This window comes from Erpetoichthys calabaricus, chromosome 2, assembly GCF_900747795.2.
Source record: "Erpetoichthys calabaricus chromosome 2, fErpCal1.3, whole genome shotgun sequence".
Classification (NCBI taxonomy): domain Eukaryota; kingdom Metazoa; phylum Chordata; class Cladistia; order Polypteriformes; family Polypteridae; genus Erpetoichthys; species Erpetoichthys calabaricus.
The window spans coordinates 28,404,196-28,426,738 of record NC_041395.2 but is presented as its reverse complement, the minus strand read 5'-3'; the positions used below and the strand labels follow the sequence as shown (position 1 = coordinate 28,426,738).

Genomic DNA, 22,543 nt, shown 5'->3' with positions numbered 1-22,543 from the left:
ACTGGATTGGAGTGATTTTTTTTCAATCTAGCCATTTTCTTTCATTAATATTAATTACTTAATATTAGTTAATATTATTATTAATATATATTTAATTAATATTACACATATAACATGTATCAGCGTATTTAAATGGAGAAAAGTAGTCACTCTGCTGTTTGGCATCATTGTGTGTCCCAAACTGAACATAGACCAGAGAAAGAAAACAAGAGAGTTGTCTGAGGAGATCAGAAAGAAAATGATAAGCAAACATGTTAAAGGCAAGGACTAGAAGACCATCTCCAAGCAGCTTGATGTTCCTGTGACAATAGTTGCAAAGTTTAAGGTCCATGGGACTGTTGTCACCCTCCTTGAATGTGGCGGCAAGAGAAAAATTGACCCCAGAATGGGCAGAAGTGTGGTGAGAATAGTAGACAGAAGCTAAAGAAAACTTCCAAAGAGTTAGAAGCTGAACTGCAAAGTCAAAGTCCATCAGTGTCTGATCGTGCCATCTGTTGCTTTTTGAGTGACATTGGGCTTAATGGAAGAAGATCCAGGAGGACTCCACTGCTGAAAGAAAAATATAAAGCAAGACTGTAATTTACTAAAATGCATATTGATAAACAAAATGCTTCTAGGGCAATGTTCTTTGGATAGATGAGACAAAACTGCAGCTTTTTGGCAAAACACTATATTTTAGGGCTGATTTGCTATGTCTTGCACAGAGTGCCTTGAGTCTGTGCAGGGAACAATGAAATGTCAACACTATCAAGACATTCTGGAGCGAAATGTACTGCCCAGTGTCATAAAGTTCTGTCTCAGTCACAAGTCATGGATCCTCCAGCAGGATAAGGAGCCAAAACACACAGCTAAAAGAGTCCAAGAATGGCTAAGAACAAAACATTGGACTATTGTGAAGTGTCCTTCTAGGAGCATTGATTTGAATCCTATCACACATCTATGGAAAGAACCGAAGCATGCAAACTGGAGAAGGCCTCCTTCAAACCTGACACTGCTGGAGCAGTTTGCTCAGCAACAGTGGGCCAGATTACCTGTAGATAGGTGCAGAAGTGTCATGGACAGCTCCAAGAATCGCTTGTGTGCAGTGATTGCATACTTTAAAAGATGTGCAACAAAATATTAGGTTAAGGGTCCCGTAATTTTTGTCCATGCTATTTTCATTTTTGTTTGAAATACTCTGTTGAATCAAAACTCTAAAGCAAGGTATGATTTTTGTTAAATAAGGAATAAACAATGACGGAAGCCAATTACTTTAGTCAGTCACATGTTTTTTCAGAGACAATTGTGAGTTCTTTTTTTCATGGAGGACTCCATGTCTGTATCTAATGCAATCCCATTTGTAAAGGTGGACTGTCTGTATTGGACTTGGATTAATTTAATTTTTCACGCTCTTAAAGAGGTCCATAGAGAGTCTGATCCCTAGTAACGGTTCAAAAAATAGAGGACTAGATCGTAATAAAGGATCACAATGCACAGTCCTTGTGATAACTCCGCGAGTACTGTGAAAACTGTGTGATGTGCATTAATGAGACCAGGTTTAAGAATAACGATACAGCTGTTGAAATAGATGGATTTGTTTGGGTATGGCAAGACACACCCAGCTTCTGACAAGCAGTCGAGTAGGGAATTTGTCTGCCTTTACAGTAACAAAAGGTGGTACAACAATATCACTGTAAAAGAGCGCATCTGCGTGCCAAATATTAAACTACTCTCCGTCAGACTCGCCCATACTATCTACCACGAGAGTTTAATCAGTTATTTGTGACTGTAGTTTACATATCGCCACATGTTGATGTGGGAGCTGCAGCTGAAACAATTCTTAGAACTGTACAGTAACGTAGAAAACAAATCACTTGGCTCTTTCAAGCTCGTGATGGTTGATTTTAATTTGTTTAAACTAGAATCAATATTACCACATTATCATCAGTACGTGAATGTTAATACTAGAGGAGACAAAACACTAGATAAGTGTTATGGAAACATCCCTGATGCCTTCGTATCACATCATAGAGTAGCCCTGGGTGCATCTGACCACGTCATTATTCATCTACTATCGACGTACAAACAGAAACTGAAACAAGACAAACCACCTATACATTAAACACAACATTGGTGCAATAGCAGTGAAGAAGAACTCCTGGAATGCTTCTCCTGTACTGACTGGGATTTGCCAACTTCCTCGCAGTCACTGAATGAGGCTACTTACACTATAAGTGAATACATGAAATTCAGTGAGTCAATAATAATTAAGGAAAGAACTGTCAAGATGAACTAAAGAGTAAGCCACGGATCACTGAAGAGATTACAGCATTACTATTGGAAAAACAACATGCTCATCAAGAAAATAAGATTGTTTACGGCAAAGAATTAACAAGTTAATGAAACAAAATAAAAAGCTGCATTGGAAAAAATCAAGAGGTGGTTTAATAATGATAATCCAACACAGGTTTTGGAAAGGCCTGAAAACAATCATATTACTCAGATCTAAAAAGAGTGTGAATTTTCCAGTGGACAAAAACCACAAGCTTTTAGCAGATTAACTTAATAAGTTTTTTGCCACATTTGAAACAAATGATTTCAGTACCCAAAATGCATAAATAAAGGAGATGCTTTATATAAACACACAGAGTTCCGCTGTGATGGAAGTCACTTTAACCAAAGTAGAGAAAAGCTAGCGGCAGGTTAAAACAAGCAAGGCAGTGGAGCCAGACAGCATTAGGTTGGCTCTTAAAGTCCTGCTTTAAGCAACTCTCTCCAGTTTTCATTCATTTGCTATTTAACTGGTCTCTGATCTGTGATATTGTACCTAAACTATAAAAACAATCAGTCATGACCCCAGTTCTAAGGTTTCAAGGCCAAGCGGTTTGAATAACTACAGACCAGTGGCAGTCACCTCTGTTCCAAAAAAATGCTTGGTGAAAAACATTTTAATGACAGAGACAAAGTCTTTTCGAGATAACCATTTTGCTTACTGTGCAAACAGAAATGTAGAAGATGTACTGCATCTTACATCAAATATACACCCTTCTTGATAAGCCTGGTTCATAGGTTAGAGTACTATTTTTGTTTTTTTTGGGCATTCAGTACCATCCAGCCTCACATACTGACTGAGAAGCTGAATGGTAAGAATTTAACCCATTTATTACATTATGGATTCAGGACTTTCTTTTAAATTGTTCTCAGAGAGTCAAAGTACAGGACACTTTTTTCAAAAGTCATTCATTCAAACACAGGAAGCCTGTTAGGATATGTCTTATCACCATTACTATTTATTCTGCACATACGTGACCAGAGACAGAACAATGACCACTGCTCCATTATCATGCATCATCAAGAAAAGGTGATGGATAAAGCAAAAGATGATGCGACATCGACAAGCTTCTGTTCCAAGACCGCCGCTTCCCCAGCTTCTTCAGTGTAACAGTAACCACAGCACAGAGAGAAGTGTGTACATTGCAACAGGTACACATGTCGTAAATGTAGAAAGGACGGTTCTTGGGTGTGTGGGAACTGTTAACATTTGAATCTGATGATTGCATATAGCGCGGAACTGACCTCTCTGTACTATTCTTTCCTCTGCATGTCCTGGAGTATAAAAGGAACTTCCCAATGCACCCAAAAGTGGACACTGGCAAGATTGGAAAAAAAAAACGCGGTCACTGATTACAAGCGCAAGAAGGATGCGAATGAATATGAATAATGTTGCATCAGTGTCACAATATTTTCCGAAATGTACTATACATGTCATAAAATTAGTTATTCCAAATATCATATACACATACTGTATGTGTCTGTTTTTTTTTGTCAGTGCGACTTTGACATCATGGTCCATAAGGTGCATACTAATTCAGCGTGAGCAGTAACTGAATGAAAAAAGAAAAATTCAAGTGACAGTGAGATACGAAGAAGGCAGATTCACTAGCGTTTGTGTGTCAGCTTTTATCCATCTAGATCAGAGAATTTCCAGTTCCATTGTCTAAAAACACAACTCGCATCTACAGTTATTCCCAGTTTCATATAAAAAGTAACCAGCTGTTACAGACACAAATTAAATGTATGTTTTTATTGTATAATGTTAACAATGAGAGCAGCTTACTACTCAAAACGGTAAATTTGCCGAGAAGCCGGTTTCAAACTCACGACCTCCGGATTCTAAGTCACCACGGAAGCTGTCGTATTGTACTTGTACCTTTTGTGAAAGTGTTTATTTGATATTTGCGCCATCAGCCTTCACACATTATACAGTTCATGTCTACATTTTGTTATTTATTACTAAAATGTGAGAAACGTTTCTGTTTTAACGATGTGTTTACACAGATTGTTGTAGACACAAAACACACATCAAATTATTTCCCCTTACAATTCTGGGTAGATCACTCCCAGATAATCAATCAAGGCAGGAACTGGGAGAACTTCTTGCCCGTTCTGAGGCGGTTGGGGGGATGGTATCAACACATTTAGAAGACAAAAGAGGCTGACGGAGAAGTGCGAAGGGATTTAAGGTGGGCTGGATTTACGAGTTTTTTCGTAGGCTCTGGTAATTCTAGTGTTAAAGATGTGTTAATGTCACACCCTAACCAGGTTCTTTTTCTGCAGTTATATTCTTGAATAAAAACGCACTTGTTTTGTTATACTCGTACCTTTTGTGAAAGTGTTTATTTGATATTTGGACTTCAGGCTTCACACATTATACACTTCATGTCTACATTTTGTCAATTATAACTAAAACATGAAAAATGTTTCTGTTTTAACGATGTGTTTACATAGATTGTTGTAGTACATGGAACACACATGAAATGCATGTGTTCCAAAAAACGATATAGTATTTATAAAAGGTGTCAGTTTGCTTGACTTCTCACTCTATACAACTCTAAGCAACGGACACACAGGTAAACAGACTTGAGCTGAGAAAACTTTGTGCGGCAGTGGGGGGATGTGATAGCAGGCTGCTTGCTGCTTATCGACACATTTAAAAGACAAAAGACGCTGACGGAGAGGTGCGAAGGGATATCAGGTGGTCCGGATTTACGAGTTTTTTCGTAGGCTTTGGTAATTCTAGTGTTAATTGCTTCCTAGTGCCATACAACCTTTTAACAACAACTATCTAAGAAAACGACAGAGATTTGATATGTATCCTGTAGCATTTTTGAGCAAAAGACATCAGCCAAATAAGTAAATGTTCCTAATATTACAATAGGATGCCATGGTTCTTGGCAGTAGTCCCGTTATCCCATCATTGCATCTTAAAGTTGAAATACGCTGCATCACTTTCTGTTCACTGTACAACCCCTTCTGAAATCCTTAACAGTCCATGCTCCCAACCTCCTTTTTTACAACTCTTATACATCCAAAAGCTTTATAAGATTTAAGACAGATAACCTTACTTTTTCATTCAGTGATAGCTTTTATAAAGTCGATTAAGTGAGAGCTGCTACGTAAACAAAACGCAGGCTTATCTGCACCCTTGCTAATTTTCATATAGAGCAAAGCGAGGGCCGGATGATGCCACTGCTACAAGGCTAAATCTGCTGTGTCAGCACCTGGAAGGATGAATAACTCGAGACTGATGTTTATTGATTTTTCTTCTGCTTTTACAATCCATTTATTGCATTCTAGTGGGAAAACTGATCAATAAATTGTCCTTGGATCCTAACTTGGTTGCCTGGATTCTGGACTTCATGCCGAGATAAAACTTAATAGGACACAAAGAGTGAGCTTTGGTTTCTGTTTATCTGATAGCCTCACTATATCCACTGGATCACCTCAAGGCTGCTGTCTGTCTCCTCTTCTGTTTATCTTCTATACTAGTGACTGCAGAGATTCACATAAGGATATTCATATTTTAAAATTTTCGATTGTCTCTGTCTATTATGAGGAGAACTGCCATAGACTGTTGATGAGTTTCTTCAATTGTATGATCCCACTTTTTTGCAGCTAAATTTCTCTGAATACGAAAATATGGCTGTAGATTTTAGATGTGCCTTTCCTTTCCCCCTCTGTCAGCAATAATAAAGGGACAGACTATAGAGTTCGTTGAATACTGCAAATATGTAGGGAGCTGCTGCGGACTGTCCCAGACAACCTGAGTACAGATCCACATTGTTTTGAAAAACTCATCAGAAACTTCAAAAGACTTTGTTGGACAGTAACCTTATCAAAAGATCCTGACTATACATTGTGCACCTCTCTTGCTAAAGGAATCTTAGCCTGGAGAGGTCTATTAATTTTTTACATCTAAGATGTCTCCCCTAAAGGTTTTCCAGTGCTGTGTCTGTCCTGGTGTCTATATAAGCACGGAGACCTCCAGTTTCTGTATTACATCTTGCCTGAAGAAGGGGCCTGAGTTGCCTCAAAAGCTTGCATATTGTATAATCTTTCTAGTTAGCCAATAAAAGGTAGTGAGAAGTCAAGCAAAATGACACCTTTTAGATAAATAAAAGGTGTCATTTTGCTCAACTTCTCACTACATCAATAAGGAGAGCGCAATTGTCTGTGGTCACCACCTGCAAAATAATTCCCTTTTTAGGGGCTGTTGCCTCTCCTGCTGTCACTTTCATTTGCACCAAAGGATGTAAAGTTTATTCACAATCACTTTTGCTTCCTAGATTGATATCCCTGAATCTTTATTGAATTGGTGTTAGACTGGGATGATTAAGCATTCCCTTAATTTTTTTCTTAATTTTTTTGAGGAGTGTATGTTAATAAAGATAATAATAATAATTCTTTACATTTATATAGCGCTTAATACTGGGCCTCTAAAGCACTAGTACTCTATGTCAAAAAGGTGCATTGCAAACTTTACACATTATTTCACTGTACATTTACACAGTATTTCAAACTTTAACCAGACAACAAGCCATTTCCAGAAAGAAATTTTGCTGTTTTTTACTTTTATGTGTTATAAACTAGTCTTTTTAAACAATCTTCATAATGTTTCCAGACATAGTTATAATGTAATTTGGTGAATGCTTTTATAATTAACTTTTAGTAGCTACTACTTAGAATATTTCAAATGTGAAAAACTGCACAAAAAAATTAGCCACTCCAAAAAAGCTGCTCATTCAAATAGACAGATACTTCAGTTCTACTTGTAGTAAAGAGATCGTGTGCTTTTATTAACTTCATATTCTGAGAACTGCCACAGGTTATGGGACAGAAAGACTAGCTTATCTGCAATCTTGAGTGATGCGATAGATAGATAGATAGATAGATAGATAGATAGATAGATAGATAGATAGATAGATAGATAGATAACAATGTTTCCATCTGTGCAAAATGTCCTTTCAGGTGGGACACTAGTTGCAGGAATATATAAGTATTTTTTGTAAGGTGTCACACTAAAGATAAAATTGTTTTTATTGGTTTTCCACCACTGTAGAGGATCACACTTAATGTCTGCTTCAGCCATCTGTATACAGCTTTGCAGCACTTTCTCAGTTGCATGTCTGCTGGAAGACACAAATTTCTGAGCTTTCTTAACCCTGCTATGTAGTATTCATTGCAGCACAGAGTATAGATATAACTTCCACTTTCTGAAACTGCTTATTCCTAGTACTGTATACTGACACTAAAGTTGGTAGTGTGCTAAACACACACATTCTGATGCAGCAAAAATGAATTTATGCTAATTTTTATTTATACAACATGTTCCATATTTTCTTCTTTGATCTGGTTATGGATGTGTTGAGTCATGGAACAAAAGACCAATCCCTATGGTGCAGGCTTTTTGCTAATGACATTGTAATGTGCAGCACAAGAAAAGAGGAAGTGGAGAGGAAGTTGGATGAATGGAGACGTGCTTCGGAACATAGAGTATTGAAGGTAAACAGGAAGAAGACAGAATATATGAGATTTAATAATGATCAGGATTCAGAAGTTAGCCTGCAGGGAAAGCTACTGATAAGAGTGTATTAGCTTAAATATCTAGGATCAGTGGTAGCCCAAGATGGAGAATTAAATACAGAGATAAACCATAAAGTGTAGAACGTGTGGAACAATTGGAAGAAGGTATCAGGAGTATTATCTGATCAGATAATTAAGGAGAAGGTAAGGTTTTAGAGACAATGGTAAGACCAGCAATGATGTATGGAGGTGAGACATGGGCAGTAAAGAGAGCACAGGAGAAGATGGATGTAGCAGAAATGAAATTTTGTTTAAAAAAAAAATGACAATAAGAAATGATACAATTAGAGGTTCAACAAAAGTGGGAGAGATCGCTAAGAAAGTACAGGAAATGTGATGAGGAGAGACAAGGAATATGTGGGCAAAAGATTAATGGGACTTGATGTATGGGGGAAGAGAAAGTGAGGAAGACCAAAGCGGAGGTGCAGGAATAAAGCAGAAGAAGATCTAAAGGAAAAGGGCTTGACTGAAGAGGAGGTGCAGTACTGAGCTGTGTGGAGAAGGTTGATCAAGCACATTAACCCTTCAAAAAAGTGAGAAAAGAGGAAGAAGAAGTTGTTCCATATTTCCTATACTGAGATTGAAAAAATTAATAAATAAAAAAAATTAGATAAGAATTCATACCTTTTAAATGCACACACTTCTAGATAAGCTTTGATTCTAGACTTTTAGTGGCGGTTCTTACAGTATGGCTTCAGATGATCCCTGAATTCAGATCCCAGTTTAGACAATGTTTAAGTAGAGTGGATTTTCCTCCATGCACTTAAACATCCACCAATTTGTGCCCTGGTCCTACATCTAGGTTTTAGTTCCTGCCTTGTTCCCTTTGTTGATTGGGTTAGACACCTGCCCCAGCGGATGAATGGAAAGATGGGCAGACACACTCTCCACGGCTCTACAGTTAGGCAATGCATTCCAAGCGGATGCTATGGTGAGAACAAAGGAGCTTGCATAGTGTCTTCTGAATGAAGTAGAGGAGGTGTAAGCTTTACTTGGAGGTATAATAAGACATTGAATTCCTTGAAAAATCTTTATAAAAAATCAGTTAAGTATGTAGCACTAATGTATTCTTTCAGACTGGGATGTACAGTAAAGAAGAGCATGGGCCTGATTTCCAGTGATAGTTTAGATTATTAACCTTCAGAATTTCATGGCTGGCTCCATATATTGGGCTTCTGTGGAAGAATGGCTAGAGAAAAATATGTAAAATTGAGTGATGATGAAAAATAAACTCTCTGACTATATGATATAAAATGGGTCTAAGTCGGAAAATTGTTTAGGGCTCCTTGGGAATCCTCAGACCAAGGCACATTTTTTACTTTAAATGCAAGAAATAAATTTATGTTTTAAATTTTGTTCTGGTTGATGCCATTTGAAGGAGTAAAATTTAAGACATCTTTGTTTTTTTATTCCCATAGAAAATTCCATAAAAAGTTGGGACAACAAGCCTGGTTGGTTGCTGCAATAACAGCCACTGAATTTCTCATTGTGGTTAAATACGACCCTCATACCATTACATTGCCGCTCCCATTCTACATCACCCAGTGTTGGATTTTGGGTATTATTCTCATCCTTACATGGACGATATGGCGATTCTTTATACGGTAAGTCTGTTTCGAGTAGGTTAAATTAATGATTTTATGTACTGAGTGAGAACTTGGTGCTTAATACATGAGAACATGACCCATGGACTGAAGAGCTGTGAATTGGTCGAGTAAAGTGAACAAAAATGAGCCCAAATCCTTAGTGCTTAGAATGTAGTGATTGAAGAAGGCACTTCTGGAGAATATCTCAGTTGGGCTTGTGTGTATAGTATACAACATCTCTACATATATAAAAATGCCTCAGAATTAAAATTTTGAACCCACCACAATATCTTTGCTGTCTCTCTTTATATGCCTGGCATTATGGAGACTGGGATTCAAGTTCCACATGTTCCCCGTGTGGAATTTGCATGTTTTCCCATGTCCTTGTGAGTTTCCTCCTTGCATACCAGCTTTCTCCCACAGTCCACAGACATGCAAGTTAGGTGAATTGGTGATGTTAAATTGGCTATGGTGTGTGTGCCCTCTGATGGACTGGTGCCCATACAGGGTTTGTTCCTGCCTTGCGCCCTATGCTGGCTGGGATAGGCTCCAGCCCCAGCAATTCTGCTGTGGATTTAAGCGGATTAGAAAATGACATATTTTTCAAATGTCATAGGGTTGAGTTCAGAAGACTTGCTTCTCAAGTTACATTTTTGGTCATCCATCTTGTGTAGTAAACAGCAATTCTGAAAGTTGGTTATTGTTTTTTCTGTTTTGTAAATACTGTAATTGCAAAATCTCACAAAAAACTTGCCGTTTATCTGGTTCAAGGTCACTGTCATGTGTTCATAGTACAGTGAAATTTTAAACTTGCATGACTGCTGTTCACTGCTGAAAGTAGTACTGACATGTCAGACAATAAATCAGTCTAATAGCAGATACTGAGTACAACATCAGATAAAATAAAACAACAAGTATCAAATGCTAATGATGTTGTAATAGCCTCTTGTAGTGGCCTTCAGCATGTTTTCTGTGTTTTGAATTCAAGGAACCATCTACATTGATTTTGATCAGTGCTTGTTTTTAACTCTCAGGTATCTAAAGCCATCTCTTCTAATGAGGCTGATATGCAGCTCACCATTTAAACTGTTACTAATTGGAGCTCAGTTCTGTTACAAAGGTCACATAGGGTTACTTAAGAAAGCACAATTGGTTTGTACATCAGATTACCAGATGCCACTTATTTTGTCATCTAGCTAGACATTCAATAGTGGTGATCAGTAGCAACATGCAGTTATCACAAGCAGAATGTTCATTGGACCACCAGCTAAAAAATATGCTCCTGACAGTGTTTTTGAACTCCATTTTTATACATAGACACAAAATAAGAACAAAAGAACAGGAAGAGTATCTGAGATGCATCATATTGAATGCTAGCAGCAGTCAGGTGTAGTGAAAGAACCAACTCTAGATGAAGGCACTGTTTCATTTCGCTTCATATTCAAACATGTGTTGTCACTCATTTATTCCTGGGCATTGTAGTGTTGTGAAACAACACAAGTGCTTGTCTTTGACTGTGCAAGTAAACTCAAAATAGTGTGCAAACTGGAAATCTGTATGAACACCAGGAGAGCATGACAACAATGACAGTAAGCTAGGAGGATAAAGATTTAGCGGTAAACATAGTAAGGATTTTTTAAAATTATGTTTTTCAAAATAGTTTACTATAAAATGTCAGGGTGAATGTGGGCATGTCTGACAATGAGCTGGTGTCCTGTTCATGGGGCAATTCCTGATTTGCATGTAGTCCTACTGGAATGTTTCCTTGTCTCCAACAGCTGGACTGTGTGTCTGGGAAATCAATGAATGAAAATATGGTGAAGGATAGCCAAGTGTAATATAATAAGGTGTGTTACTTTAATGTAACAAGATTCAACATTTAGAGCATTCAGTTATTTGCATCTTAAGTAAATCTGCCATTGACTGAGGTCTTTTTTTATCTCCTTTAACAATAATGTAGGCAAGACAGACTTCTAACCCATAACGTTTTTGTGTGCTAATCAAGGTTATTATAGTTTTGCCTTTTTATATTAGTTTTTATTTCTATATTTTTTCTGACCTTACTTGGAAATTCAGTTTAGTTTTAGTTTTACTTTGTCGTATATTTTTAGTTTTAGTTTAGTTTTTATTTCACAAAGACATTTCTATTTTATTTTTATATATATCAGTTTCAGTTTTAGTAATTATGGCATGGAGCGCCTACGGAGTTACTTTTGTGTCGCAATCAGACAGAACTGTACTGGTTTACTATCTGGTTTTGTTTTTGTCTGATAAAAACAAACATAATCAAAACTAGGCACTGAATATGAACAATTTTACAAAATTTTATAATTTTTAAAATATTTTCTCATGAAAATCACAGGGGCTTTGGAAGAACAGGGCTCTTAGACTTGAATGAGTGTCCAGACCTCACCTAGCTGTATTGAGGGAAACAAAGAACAACAAGCATGTAGTGTCAAGGTTAGGGGCAGTGAGTCTTGAATAGACCACCATAAAGGACAGTAAACCCATAATGAGCAGAGTAAGAGCAGGTAATAGGAGTACAGACAGGCATTAAACAACAGAGACAGCGTCTGAGATTAAGAACAACATATACATTATCTAAACCTGTTTATCCAGAGTAGGATTGCAGGAAATCTGGAGCCTACCGCAACAGGTTTGGATGCAAGGCAGGATAAATCCCTGGTATGCAATATGTATGATAAGGCTGATGTTAAAAACAAAAAGAATGTGATATTTCAACTATCTATTTTGAGAAAGAACATTGAGAAAAGGGAGACAAATATTTTAAAATATAATTCTGCTAATGGATTACTTTCACAATATCAGGTATTTTGAGTTGTGAATATGAACTAAAAAAGATAAATTAATAAATATGGAATAAATACAAAAACCTATTAGTGTGTTTAGTTTTTCATCACTTGCCAGACTCTCTACCTTTGTTTGTATCGCTTCGTTGTTAAACAATGTTTTTAAAGCAAAAGTGACTGTTCAGCAACAATATGCTGATCTTGTATGATGTCTAGTCAGTCTCTCGATCAGTGCCGTTTTATTTTCAAAAACTGGGAGTGCTCTTCCCTCGACTTTTGTGTATACTCAGATATGGGGATGGATATTTGAGCAGTAAACCGCAAGACAATGATTATATTTTTTTATATTATGTACATTAAGGAACCATCAACAACAAATCAAATTAATTATAATTTTAATTGGCCACTGCCTGGCCAAAAAAAAAGTCGCCACCTGGATTTAACTAAGCAAATAGGTACGAGCCTCCTATTGATTAATTACTGCATGGGCAATTATCTTTCAGCTGGCAACAAGTTATTTAACCCCAACTGGTGCAATGAGTTGCTTCTCATTTCTTAAACAACCATGTCGAAAGACACATCTCGTGGTCGTGGAAAAGATGTGATAGTCTGTTTGAGAAGGGTCAAATCATTGGCATGCATCAAGCAGAGAAAACATCTAAGGAGATTGCAGAAACTACTAAAATTGGGTTAAGAACTGTTCAATGCATTATTAAAAACTGGAAGGATAGTGGGGACCCATCGTCTTCAAGGAAGAAATGTGGCTGGAAAAAAATACTGAATGATCGTGATCGGCGATCACTTAAACGTTTGGTGAAATCAAATCAAAGAAAAACAACAGTAGAACTCAGGTCTATGTTTAATAGTGAAAGAATGAGCATTTCCACACGCACAGTGCGAAGGGAACTCAAGGGATTGGGACTGAACAGCTGTGTAGCCGTAAGAAAACCACTAATCAGTGAGGCAAACCAGAAAAAAAGGCTTCAATTTGCTAGGGAGCATAAAGATTGGACTCTGGAGCAATGGAAGAAGGTCATGTGGTCTGATGAGTCCAGATTTACCCTGTTCCAGAGTGATGGGCGCATCAGGGTAAGAAGAGAGGCGGTCAGATTCTACCATCATCAATGCAAGATCTTGGTGAAAAATTAATGCAACACTGGATGGAACTAAATCTTGTGACATTGCAGAAGCTTATCGAAATAATGCCACAGCGAATGCGTGCCGTAATCAAAGCTAAAGGCAGTCCAAGGAAATATTAGAGTGTGTGACCTTTTTTTTTTTGGTGGCGACTTTTTTTTTGGCCAGGCAGTGTATATTGAACAATTATTATAAAAGTAAAGTTGAAAAGTTAAATACAGATCTATGTGGTATAACAACCACATGCCAAATTTCATCCATCTATCTAGTTGTGTTTTTGAGTTATCGTGTTTATACACAAACACACACACGCGCACATGCGCGTACACACACAATTCTATAAAACAGTATTGTTGGACACTAGTTAGTCTATAAAGTCAAGACTCCTCAAAATATTGAGGTCGAATTTGTTCATGATTACTGTACTTTCTCTATATTCCGTATATGAGAAAGTAAAAACGATTTCTCCTGTGTGAAGTGGCAGGTAAATTGCTGTTAACAAAGAGCAGACACCTAAGAAATAAACTGAAACGTTATTCACTCGTGATTTTTCTGTTCATATGATAAACATTTTGTTGACCAGCACATTCTGATTTCAGCCGTTTGAATTACATCTTGATATACAACAAGCACAAAGAAAGGAGGCACGCAAATCACTTTCTATTTCTCACGCTTTAAGCACTTGCACTCAGCTTGCTCTGTCACCGCAAATGCTGTGTGAACAGCCGCCCTCCATCACCAGCCGCCGTTCACCAGATGAATATATGCGGGCGGCTCATGGTGGATGACTTTCTGTTTTAGAGTTAAACTTACAAGGGTTAAAGACTAACGGCAACAATATTCATTCAAAAACGAAAACTAAAAATATTTTAGTAAATTATTATTTTATTTCAATTAGTCTTTCCAGTTATTTTAATAGTTCTGTTTAGTTTTTAGTTTTTCATTTCGGTTTTGTTAATTATTTTATTTCAGTTTACGAAAATGTTTTTTTAATAATAGTTTCAGTTTTGATTTTAGTTTTCGTTAACTATAATAACCTTGGTGCTAATGCTTGGGGCCAGTGCACTTCCACTTACAAACCCAATGTAAAATATATAATAATTAAAATATATTTAAGAAAATGAAACATAACTGCGAAACAGAATGTTTTAAAATAATCATCATCGGCTTAATTCCACTTGCGTTGGTAAGGGTTTCAGTGACATCCTCACTAGCCCGTCTTATCCTCGATAGCCTTCTCTAGCTCATCCTGGGGAATTTCCAAACACTCTCAGGTTACCAGAAAGACATAAATCCCTCCAGTACGCTCTAGGTCTTTGTTTGGGTCTATTCCCAGTAGGCTGTGTTCTGGTACACCTGGTACATAAACAGGGTGTCACGATGCAGCATATTTAGAATATGTATAGTGCCCCCCCCAAATGTCTGTGGGAAAAAGACAGTTTTCTTTGATTTCTTTCTCTGCTCCACAGCTTAAAATTACAAATCTTAACAATTTAGACATGATTTAAAAGTGCACATTGCATACACTCATTTTAAGCGGATTTGCATACATTTCTGTTACATCATGTGGAAATAACACTTTTTCTACATGGTCCTCCCCATTTCAGGGCTCTATAATTTTTGGGACAATTGGCATCACAGGTGTTTGTGATTCCTCAGGTGTGTTTTATTGCTTCTTAAGATACCTCGGCTTGCTTCCACTCTTTTGAGTCTGTAGTTGCCATTGTTCAACATGAGGACAAGAGCTGTGCCAGTCATAGTTAATGAATCCATTATGAGGCTGAACAACAAGAATAAAACAATTAGAGACATCTGTAAAACCTTAGGATGACCTAAATCAACTGTCTGGTGAACTCAGTAATCACAAAGGGACTGGTAGGCCAAAGAAGATCTCCACTGCTGATGATAGAAGAATCCTCACTATAATAAAGAAAAAGCACCATATTCCTGTCCAACCGATAAGACACAGTCTTAAGGAGGCAAACGTGAATGTGTCAGAGACAACTATCCGCAAAATATTTTATGAATATTACTATAGAGGCCACACTGCAAGATGTATACCACTAGGTAGCCACAAAAATAGGATGGCCAGAATACAGTTTGCAAAAAAGTACTTAAAAGAACCAGCAGAATTCTGGGAAGAGGCCTTGTGGACAGATGAGACAAAGATGAACCTGCTTCAGAGTGATGGCAAGAGCAAAGTGTGGAGATGAAAAACAGGAACTGCCAATGTCCAAAGCATACCACCTTATCTGTTAAACATGGTGGTTGGGGTGTTATGGTGGAGACACATATGCACTGCAAAAAAACTTAGCCTAGAAATAAGATAAAAACACTAAATTTCAGGAGAAAATGACTTAATATTAGTGAAATTATCCGTCCATGCAGCAAGATAATTTTACTTGCCAAGAAATCTTAAAATAAGTTAGTTCCAGTCTAGAAATAAGAATGCTCTTATAGGTGTTCAAAGGTTTGAAATAAGTAGAAAATGCTGTTTTTTAGAACAGATTACTTGAGATTATACTTTCTGCAGTGGAAATGCACTGAATATTAGAAAATAATTTTTAATTCAGTTGTTTTGCATTCTTAATTTTAGCACACTGAAAAATGAAGGCCAAGGAACAAGAGAATAAATCACTAATATAAGTGGAAAATTCTTAATACCAGTGGCGAAAGAAAGTCTTGTTACTTGAAACAAGTTAGCTCATCTTGAAATAGGTAGTCCAATATTTAATCTCAGAGCATATATCTTAAAACAGGAAAATTATTTTACAAAAATCACAGAATAAGAAAAAAAATATACGATTATTAAGAAATATATGCTTGAAATAAGCAAAATTATATGCAAATGGGGTGAGATATAATTGACTTGGATTTTTAAAAAATCCTGAAAGTAGTTAATTTCAACACATACTAAGCTATATTTGCATGATACACAACAAATTTCAGTCCACCTACAAAAGAATAAGGTAAAAGTAGCACAGTGCTCTCATTTTAGGATGGTCTTCATTTCAAATTTAAACCAAATATTTTAGCAGAGGTTTGAATTAGGAATTAATTCCTACATTCAAGACACATAATTAATATATAATTTCCTGATATATGTTGGCTTCCTGAATAGATAAAATAACTTACAATAAAGACATAATCAGCTCAAGTATTACATCAGTATCCAACAGCACTACTGCTGTGTTTACAATACAGAAACAGAGAAAAACATAAGCACATGAAAATTAGTTGACGCAGGAAGATTACCTTGTATATAACACAAACGTCATACCCATATCATTATTGTACATTGTAGTTCAGGACTATCTCATCTTGTCACAGTCAGAAATGCATAACAAACATCATTACATAAACAAAATTTTAACAGTGGTAATTGTGCCAAAAAACAAGACAAAGAAAATACAACCTAACATGTTACAATCTACAAAATATCAAATTATCTACAATTTATCTAATTGATTTTCAAATATGGTAATGGTAATTATATACAGTACATCATAGACATGCATTTCCTGTTCTATATTTGGCTCACACAGTTTTTCTTCTAGCATATTTATATTTTCCCTTCAAATTGTGTCCAGTAATATTTCAGTTTGAATTGCAGAGAGGACAGCGGCAATGCACTTAGGATATGTTAGATGTAGTACATAATAGTATGCCATAAGGTACATGATACCTTCCTGCAACATTTCTTGAGGGAAAGTTGTCAAATGGTCACTTCCAATAGCTAGCATGCAGTTATCTTGGTCCACAATAAGGGCAGCGCTAGTCAGAGGTCAGTCTTTGCTGTAGAAAGGCATCAGGATTCTCGGAGGTCTTCAAGACAACAAAGAAAATAGGCTGAATTTATTTTATCCTCTGTAGTCCTATACAGATTTATTATACATTTACTTATTTATATTACTGAATTAATGTGCTAATTTTAACAGAAGCAGTTATACACAGCTTGTAATTGAAATAGCAAAGAAATCACAAAAAATTGAAGATTGTTATATTCTGTTGAGCCCTTTTAATCAAACCGTTTAATGTATAATGTCGTTCCTGTAGCTAACATTAAAAACAACCCTGAAAATTGCTGCCAGTCACAGATGGATAGAATTGCAGTAACTGTCTTTATTTTTCCTTTAAGCAATGTAAAAATGCAAAGTTTTACCTTAAGGCCATGAACTAATGCCTCATGTTTTGTTTCCCAGCTTTTTTGGAGGTAGAGAAAGTGAAGGAAACATGGATGGCAGAGCTCTAAACATAGCGATGGCATTTTTCACTAATGAAAAAAAAAAATCTTATTAAATATCTTTCGCATTATGTTCTAATATAACTCAAACATTCTCCTTTTAATGAAAACAACAACATACAACAAGCTTTAAATTAAGAATGATTTATAACAAAAATGATATGATGTCTGGTATTATTTTTACCTACTAATATGCTAGAACATGAGCGAACAATTGAAATGAACCTCACATAGATCATATTTAAAGTTTTAAATATTCTTTAAAATATTCCTTCATTATTTATACCTAATAAAGGATAGTGTTAGTCAGTTTAATATTCTGTTGTGTTTTAAATAAGGTGCTAGACAAAATTATTTACAATGCTAATAAATGGCTTTTTAAAAACATAATTAAAGGGAAACATTTATTTCAGAATAACACAGTACAACTTCCTAATACAATGAAGAAAAGGGAACCTGGAATTCATAAATCAATAGTTACTGGCAAAGAGCGCAGTAATAATATTTTGCATGAAAATTTCTCAAAGTTTGGCTTACTATAATATAGACTTGGACTTTATGGAACAAATGGCATAAAAAAGTGCAACCCTTTGAGCATCAACTGCAAAATATCATAACTTTAAACAACTTCAATTTGACTTTCATTTAGGCCTATCATGCTGCAACACTGAGTAAAGTGCATAACTAACTATAAAATGAGTTTGAATAAAATATGCATGACAAATGTTACCATCATCGTGCATATGTGGAGGCTTCAGGATCTTCTTCATTACTCCATACAGCTGTGCTTTTCCATAAAAACTGGTCCATCTGCTCTTAACTTCTGTGTAGTTAAGATTATTCCAACTAAGAATACAACGCATTTGATCCATTACCTATAAAATAAGCACACTCTTCAAAGTCAGCACATATTTTGTTTTAAGAAACCATTTTCAAAAATATTTCAGTCAAATGTCTGTGTTTTATGTACTTACATGATCCAGTTCTTTAAAGCATGGGTAAGCCTCCCATAGAATCTATAAATGACCTCTGTGCATTAAATTCATGATCAAGGAGCTAGGTTACTGCAAATTTATTTGGCTTTGGTTTCTTGTAAAGGTCCTGTAGTGTTTTGTAATGCCTGGCCTGTATTTAGTGGCTGTCAACTATTGTGTTAACAGCTGCAAAAACATATAAATGAGTAATCCAATCAGTTGTGTTTTCTAAACAATCTGAACTAAGATGGGATATGACCATCTCTATTGTGCACTTACCAGATGGTTCACATTCTTTCTCTGCTGTAACTTCTTGGGTACAACTAGAAGGTGACACAATAACAAGCGTCGCTGAAGCAATAGAAGTCCCCGAAGATGCAGTGGAATCAGCCTCGCCTGAATTATCTCTTGTCAGTGGTGACGCCGAGACATCTCTTTATTTATTTGAGGCATACAGTCCTGTCGCTTCTGAGGTGTGCAGATATTCTGTAGTATTTTCAGGAATTGTTTAAACTCAGGTTCCTATAATGAGATTACACTCTTTTAAAAAGTGTGCAAGTGAATACAAGGTGTGACTGCTCAGTCTAAAACCCCTATAAAAACTAGTTACTTACACTCACCCATGAATTTTGATTTTCAGCTACACATAGCTTTGGATAATACTTGACTATACGTTTTGCCATTGAAGAAACCTCATGTCTGGAGGTATATTTATCTTCCTTTGTTGTTGTCCACAGTATGGGCACTATGTTAGTCACTGTATTTCTAATTAATCTACAGCGCAGATCCTTTGAAAGAATACAATGCTCCTCTTTCCCTATGCGCTGCAGTGTTTTCTGACCTGCTCCAACCTGTCACTATGAAGTATGTATTCAGGGCTTGGTAGTTGAATGATTTTAGAGGGGCTGGCTTCTCTTAAAAGTTTTCTGGAACATCCGTGCTCACTGGATTGATGGGTAGGTGAAAAACTGGCATTTTTTAGAGTATTGCATTCAGAAGAGGAGGGAGATGTGCGACTGTCTTGTAAGTTATCTTGCTGCACAGAAAACTGCAGCTACTGTTAAAAAAAAATACAGGAAAGGGACATTGAAAATAGTCACCAGTTTTCAATAAATTGTTTATGAATTATGAAATTTGATGAAGCCTGACATAAATGGAAATCCATCCATTATCCAACCCGCTAAATCCTAATTACAGGGTCACGGGGGTCCGCTGGAGCCAATCCCAGCCAACACAAGGCAGGAAACTAACCCCGGGCAGGGCGCCAGCCCACCGCAGGGCATAAATGGAAATATTTACTTTTATTTAACGTAAATGAAATTAGCAATCAAAGACAGCATTGCTCAAATATCTGACCGCTTATATTTTCATTGTTAAAATTTTTAGGTAACTAAAACAAGATAGTAGTCATCATCTTTATTTCCTGATAAAACACAGAAACGATATGTGCTCAGATATCTATTGATATGGAGTATTTTCACAATACTGTATGTTGTATTGAACTACTGTGAGGAACATAAGTATTTGAACACCCTGCGATTTTGCAAGTTCTCCCACTTAGAAATCATAGAGGGGTCTGAAATTCACATTATAGGTGCATTCCCACTGTGAGAGACAGAATGTAAAAAAAAATTCAGGAAATCACATTGTATGATTTGTACAGAATTTATTTGTATTGCACTGCTGCACATAAGTATTTGAACACCTGAGAAAATCAGTGTTAATATTTGGTACAGAAGCCTTTGTTTGCAATTATAGAGGTCAAACGTTTCCCGTAGTTCTTGACCAGGTTTGCACACACTGCAACAGGGATTTTGGCCCACTCCTCCACACAGATCTCCTCTAGATCTGTCAGGTTCCGGGGCTGGCGCTGAGCAACACGGAGTTTCAGCTCCCTCCAAAGATTTTCGATTGGATTTAGGTCTGGAGACTGGCTAGGCCACTCCAGAACCTTGATATGCTTCTTACGGAGCCACTCCTTGGTTATCCTGGCTGTGTTCTTCGGGTCATTGTCTATGTATAATATATATAATATACAGTGTGTGTGTGTATATGTGCGTGTGTGTATATATAATATATATATATATATAATAAAAAATGTATGTATGGGATGCATTCCATGCCCCAAGAAAATGAAGAAATCTGCAAACACCAAACTCTGTATAACATAATGTACATACACATTTATGATACTTAGATTATTAGTAAGTACTACAATACCTTTAAATGCAAGCACAATATTCTATTACAGTACTGTATTTTTAAGCTTGTACCGATACATCAGTCTATTCAGCCATCCCTTCCTTGCAATAAATGGCATAGTCTTCATCTTTTCAGTACATGCTTTGCTCAAGTCTTCATATTGGCTCAATGCTTTGTGACACAACTTGTTACCGTCAACTGGAACATGCTGTCTGTTCATGTCTTTCAGTCAAAAACTTAATGTCTTTTTCATCTTCACAAAATATTTACTTCATGCTAGGGATGTAACTTTACAAGTTTTAGGAGCATAAAGCAACTCTACATTGATTTTCATCTTTCTTTTTAATTACTTCACGAATTGAGATTTGTAGTTATATGTGAATAATAGACTAGAAATCAATCATTTCAGTCAGTAATTTCCATTAGCAGCACTAGTAACGTGTTGGCTGTATTTTTATGGTTTCTTGATAAACAAGACTATCAAGTCTATGAAAATTTCTGGTGTGTCTTTTAAATGGTGAGTATATGTAAGCGTGTGTTACTAATATGTAGAATACCTCCCAGTTACAAAATATTAAATCTTTTTCTCAAACCCACTTACTATTGTATAGGTCTGAGACGTCCAGAACTTATCCCAGCATCATCAACAACAACATTTATTTCTATAGCACATTTTCATACAAATGATGTAGCTCAAAGTGCTTTATAAGATAAAGAAAGAAAAAAGAAAACTATAAAAATAACATTAGGCAGTAGTAAGTAACAAAGAATAAAGTACGGTCTGATGGCCAGGAGGACAGAAAAAGCTAAAGAGGCTAGAAAAAAGAAACAAAATCTGCAGGGGTTCCAAGCTCACGAGACCGCCCAGCCACCACTGGGCATTCAACCTAACATAAATGATCTAAATCAGTCATCATGTTTTTCAGACTTCACGTGGATGAATTAGATGATGTTGGTCATGTGGACCTCTGGCCTTCAATCCATCAATGTAGTGACTGCATGGTGCCCTGATCAGGTGGTGGTGGTTCAGATCTCCACCACAGAAAACCAGTTAAAGAACAGCAAAGAAAGTAGGGGTTAGTACGGATTGTGGAGCCATGATAAAAATGATAGTTAAGTGCATATACAGAATATCAGGGTTACACTAAAATGAAGCTATAAGAAAGCCATGTTAAAATAATGTGTTTTTAACACATACTAGCCTGGCGAATTTCTTATCGGTAAACTATTCCAGATTTTTGGTGCATGACAGCAGGAGCTGCCTCACCACTTCTTTTAAGTTTAGCTCTTGGAATTATAAGTAGACACTCATTTGAAGATTTAAGGTTACAATTTGGAGTGTAAGGTGAAAGGCATTTCAAAATACAGGACGGAGCAAGATTATTTAAGGCTTTGTAAACCAAAAGCAGTTTTTTTAAAGTCTGTTCTAAATGGCACGGGTAACCAATGTAGTGACATCAAAACTGGAGAGATTTGTTTGGATTTTCTTTTCCTAGTTAAGATTCTGGCAGCTGCATTCTGTGCTAGTTTCAACCAACTGATATCTTTTTTGGATAGTCCTGAGAGGAGTGTGATACAGTAATCTAGTCGACTAAGAACAAAAGCGTGAACTAATTTTTCAGCATCTTGCAAAGTTATAAGGGATATAACTTTTGCTGCATGTCTTAAGTGAACAAATGCTGTCCTGGT

At 36.5% G+C, this 22,543-nt stretch overlaps 1 protein-coding gene across 1 annotated transcript in view; it reads left to right on the top strand.

The window, feature by feature from the left end:
- The window catches only part of ptdss2 (phosphatidylserine synthase 2), a 259,128-nt gene that overhangs the window by 213,662 nt on the left and 22,923 nt on the right, over positions 1 to 22,543 (top strand). Inside the window, exon 11 of the mRNA XM_051923613.1 lies at positions 9,321 to 9,506. Coding sequence (XP_051779573.1) covers positions 9,321 to 9,506 — 186 coding nt within the window. The remainder of the gene's footprint in view (positions 1 to 9,320; positions 9,507 to 22,543) is intronic.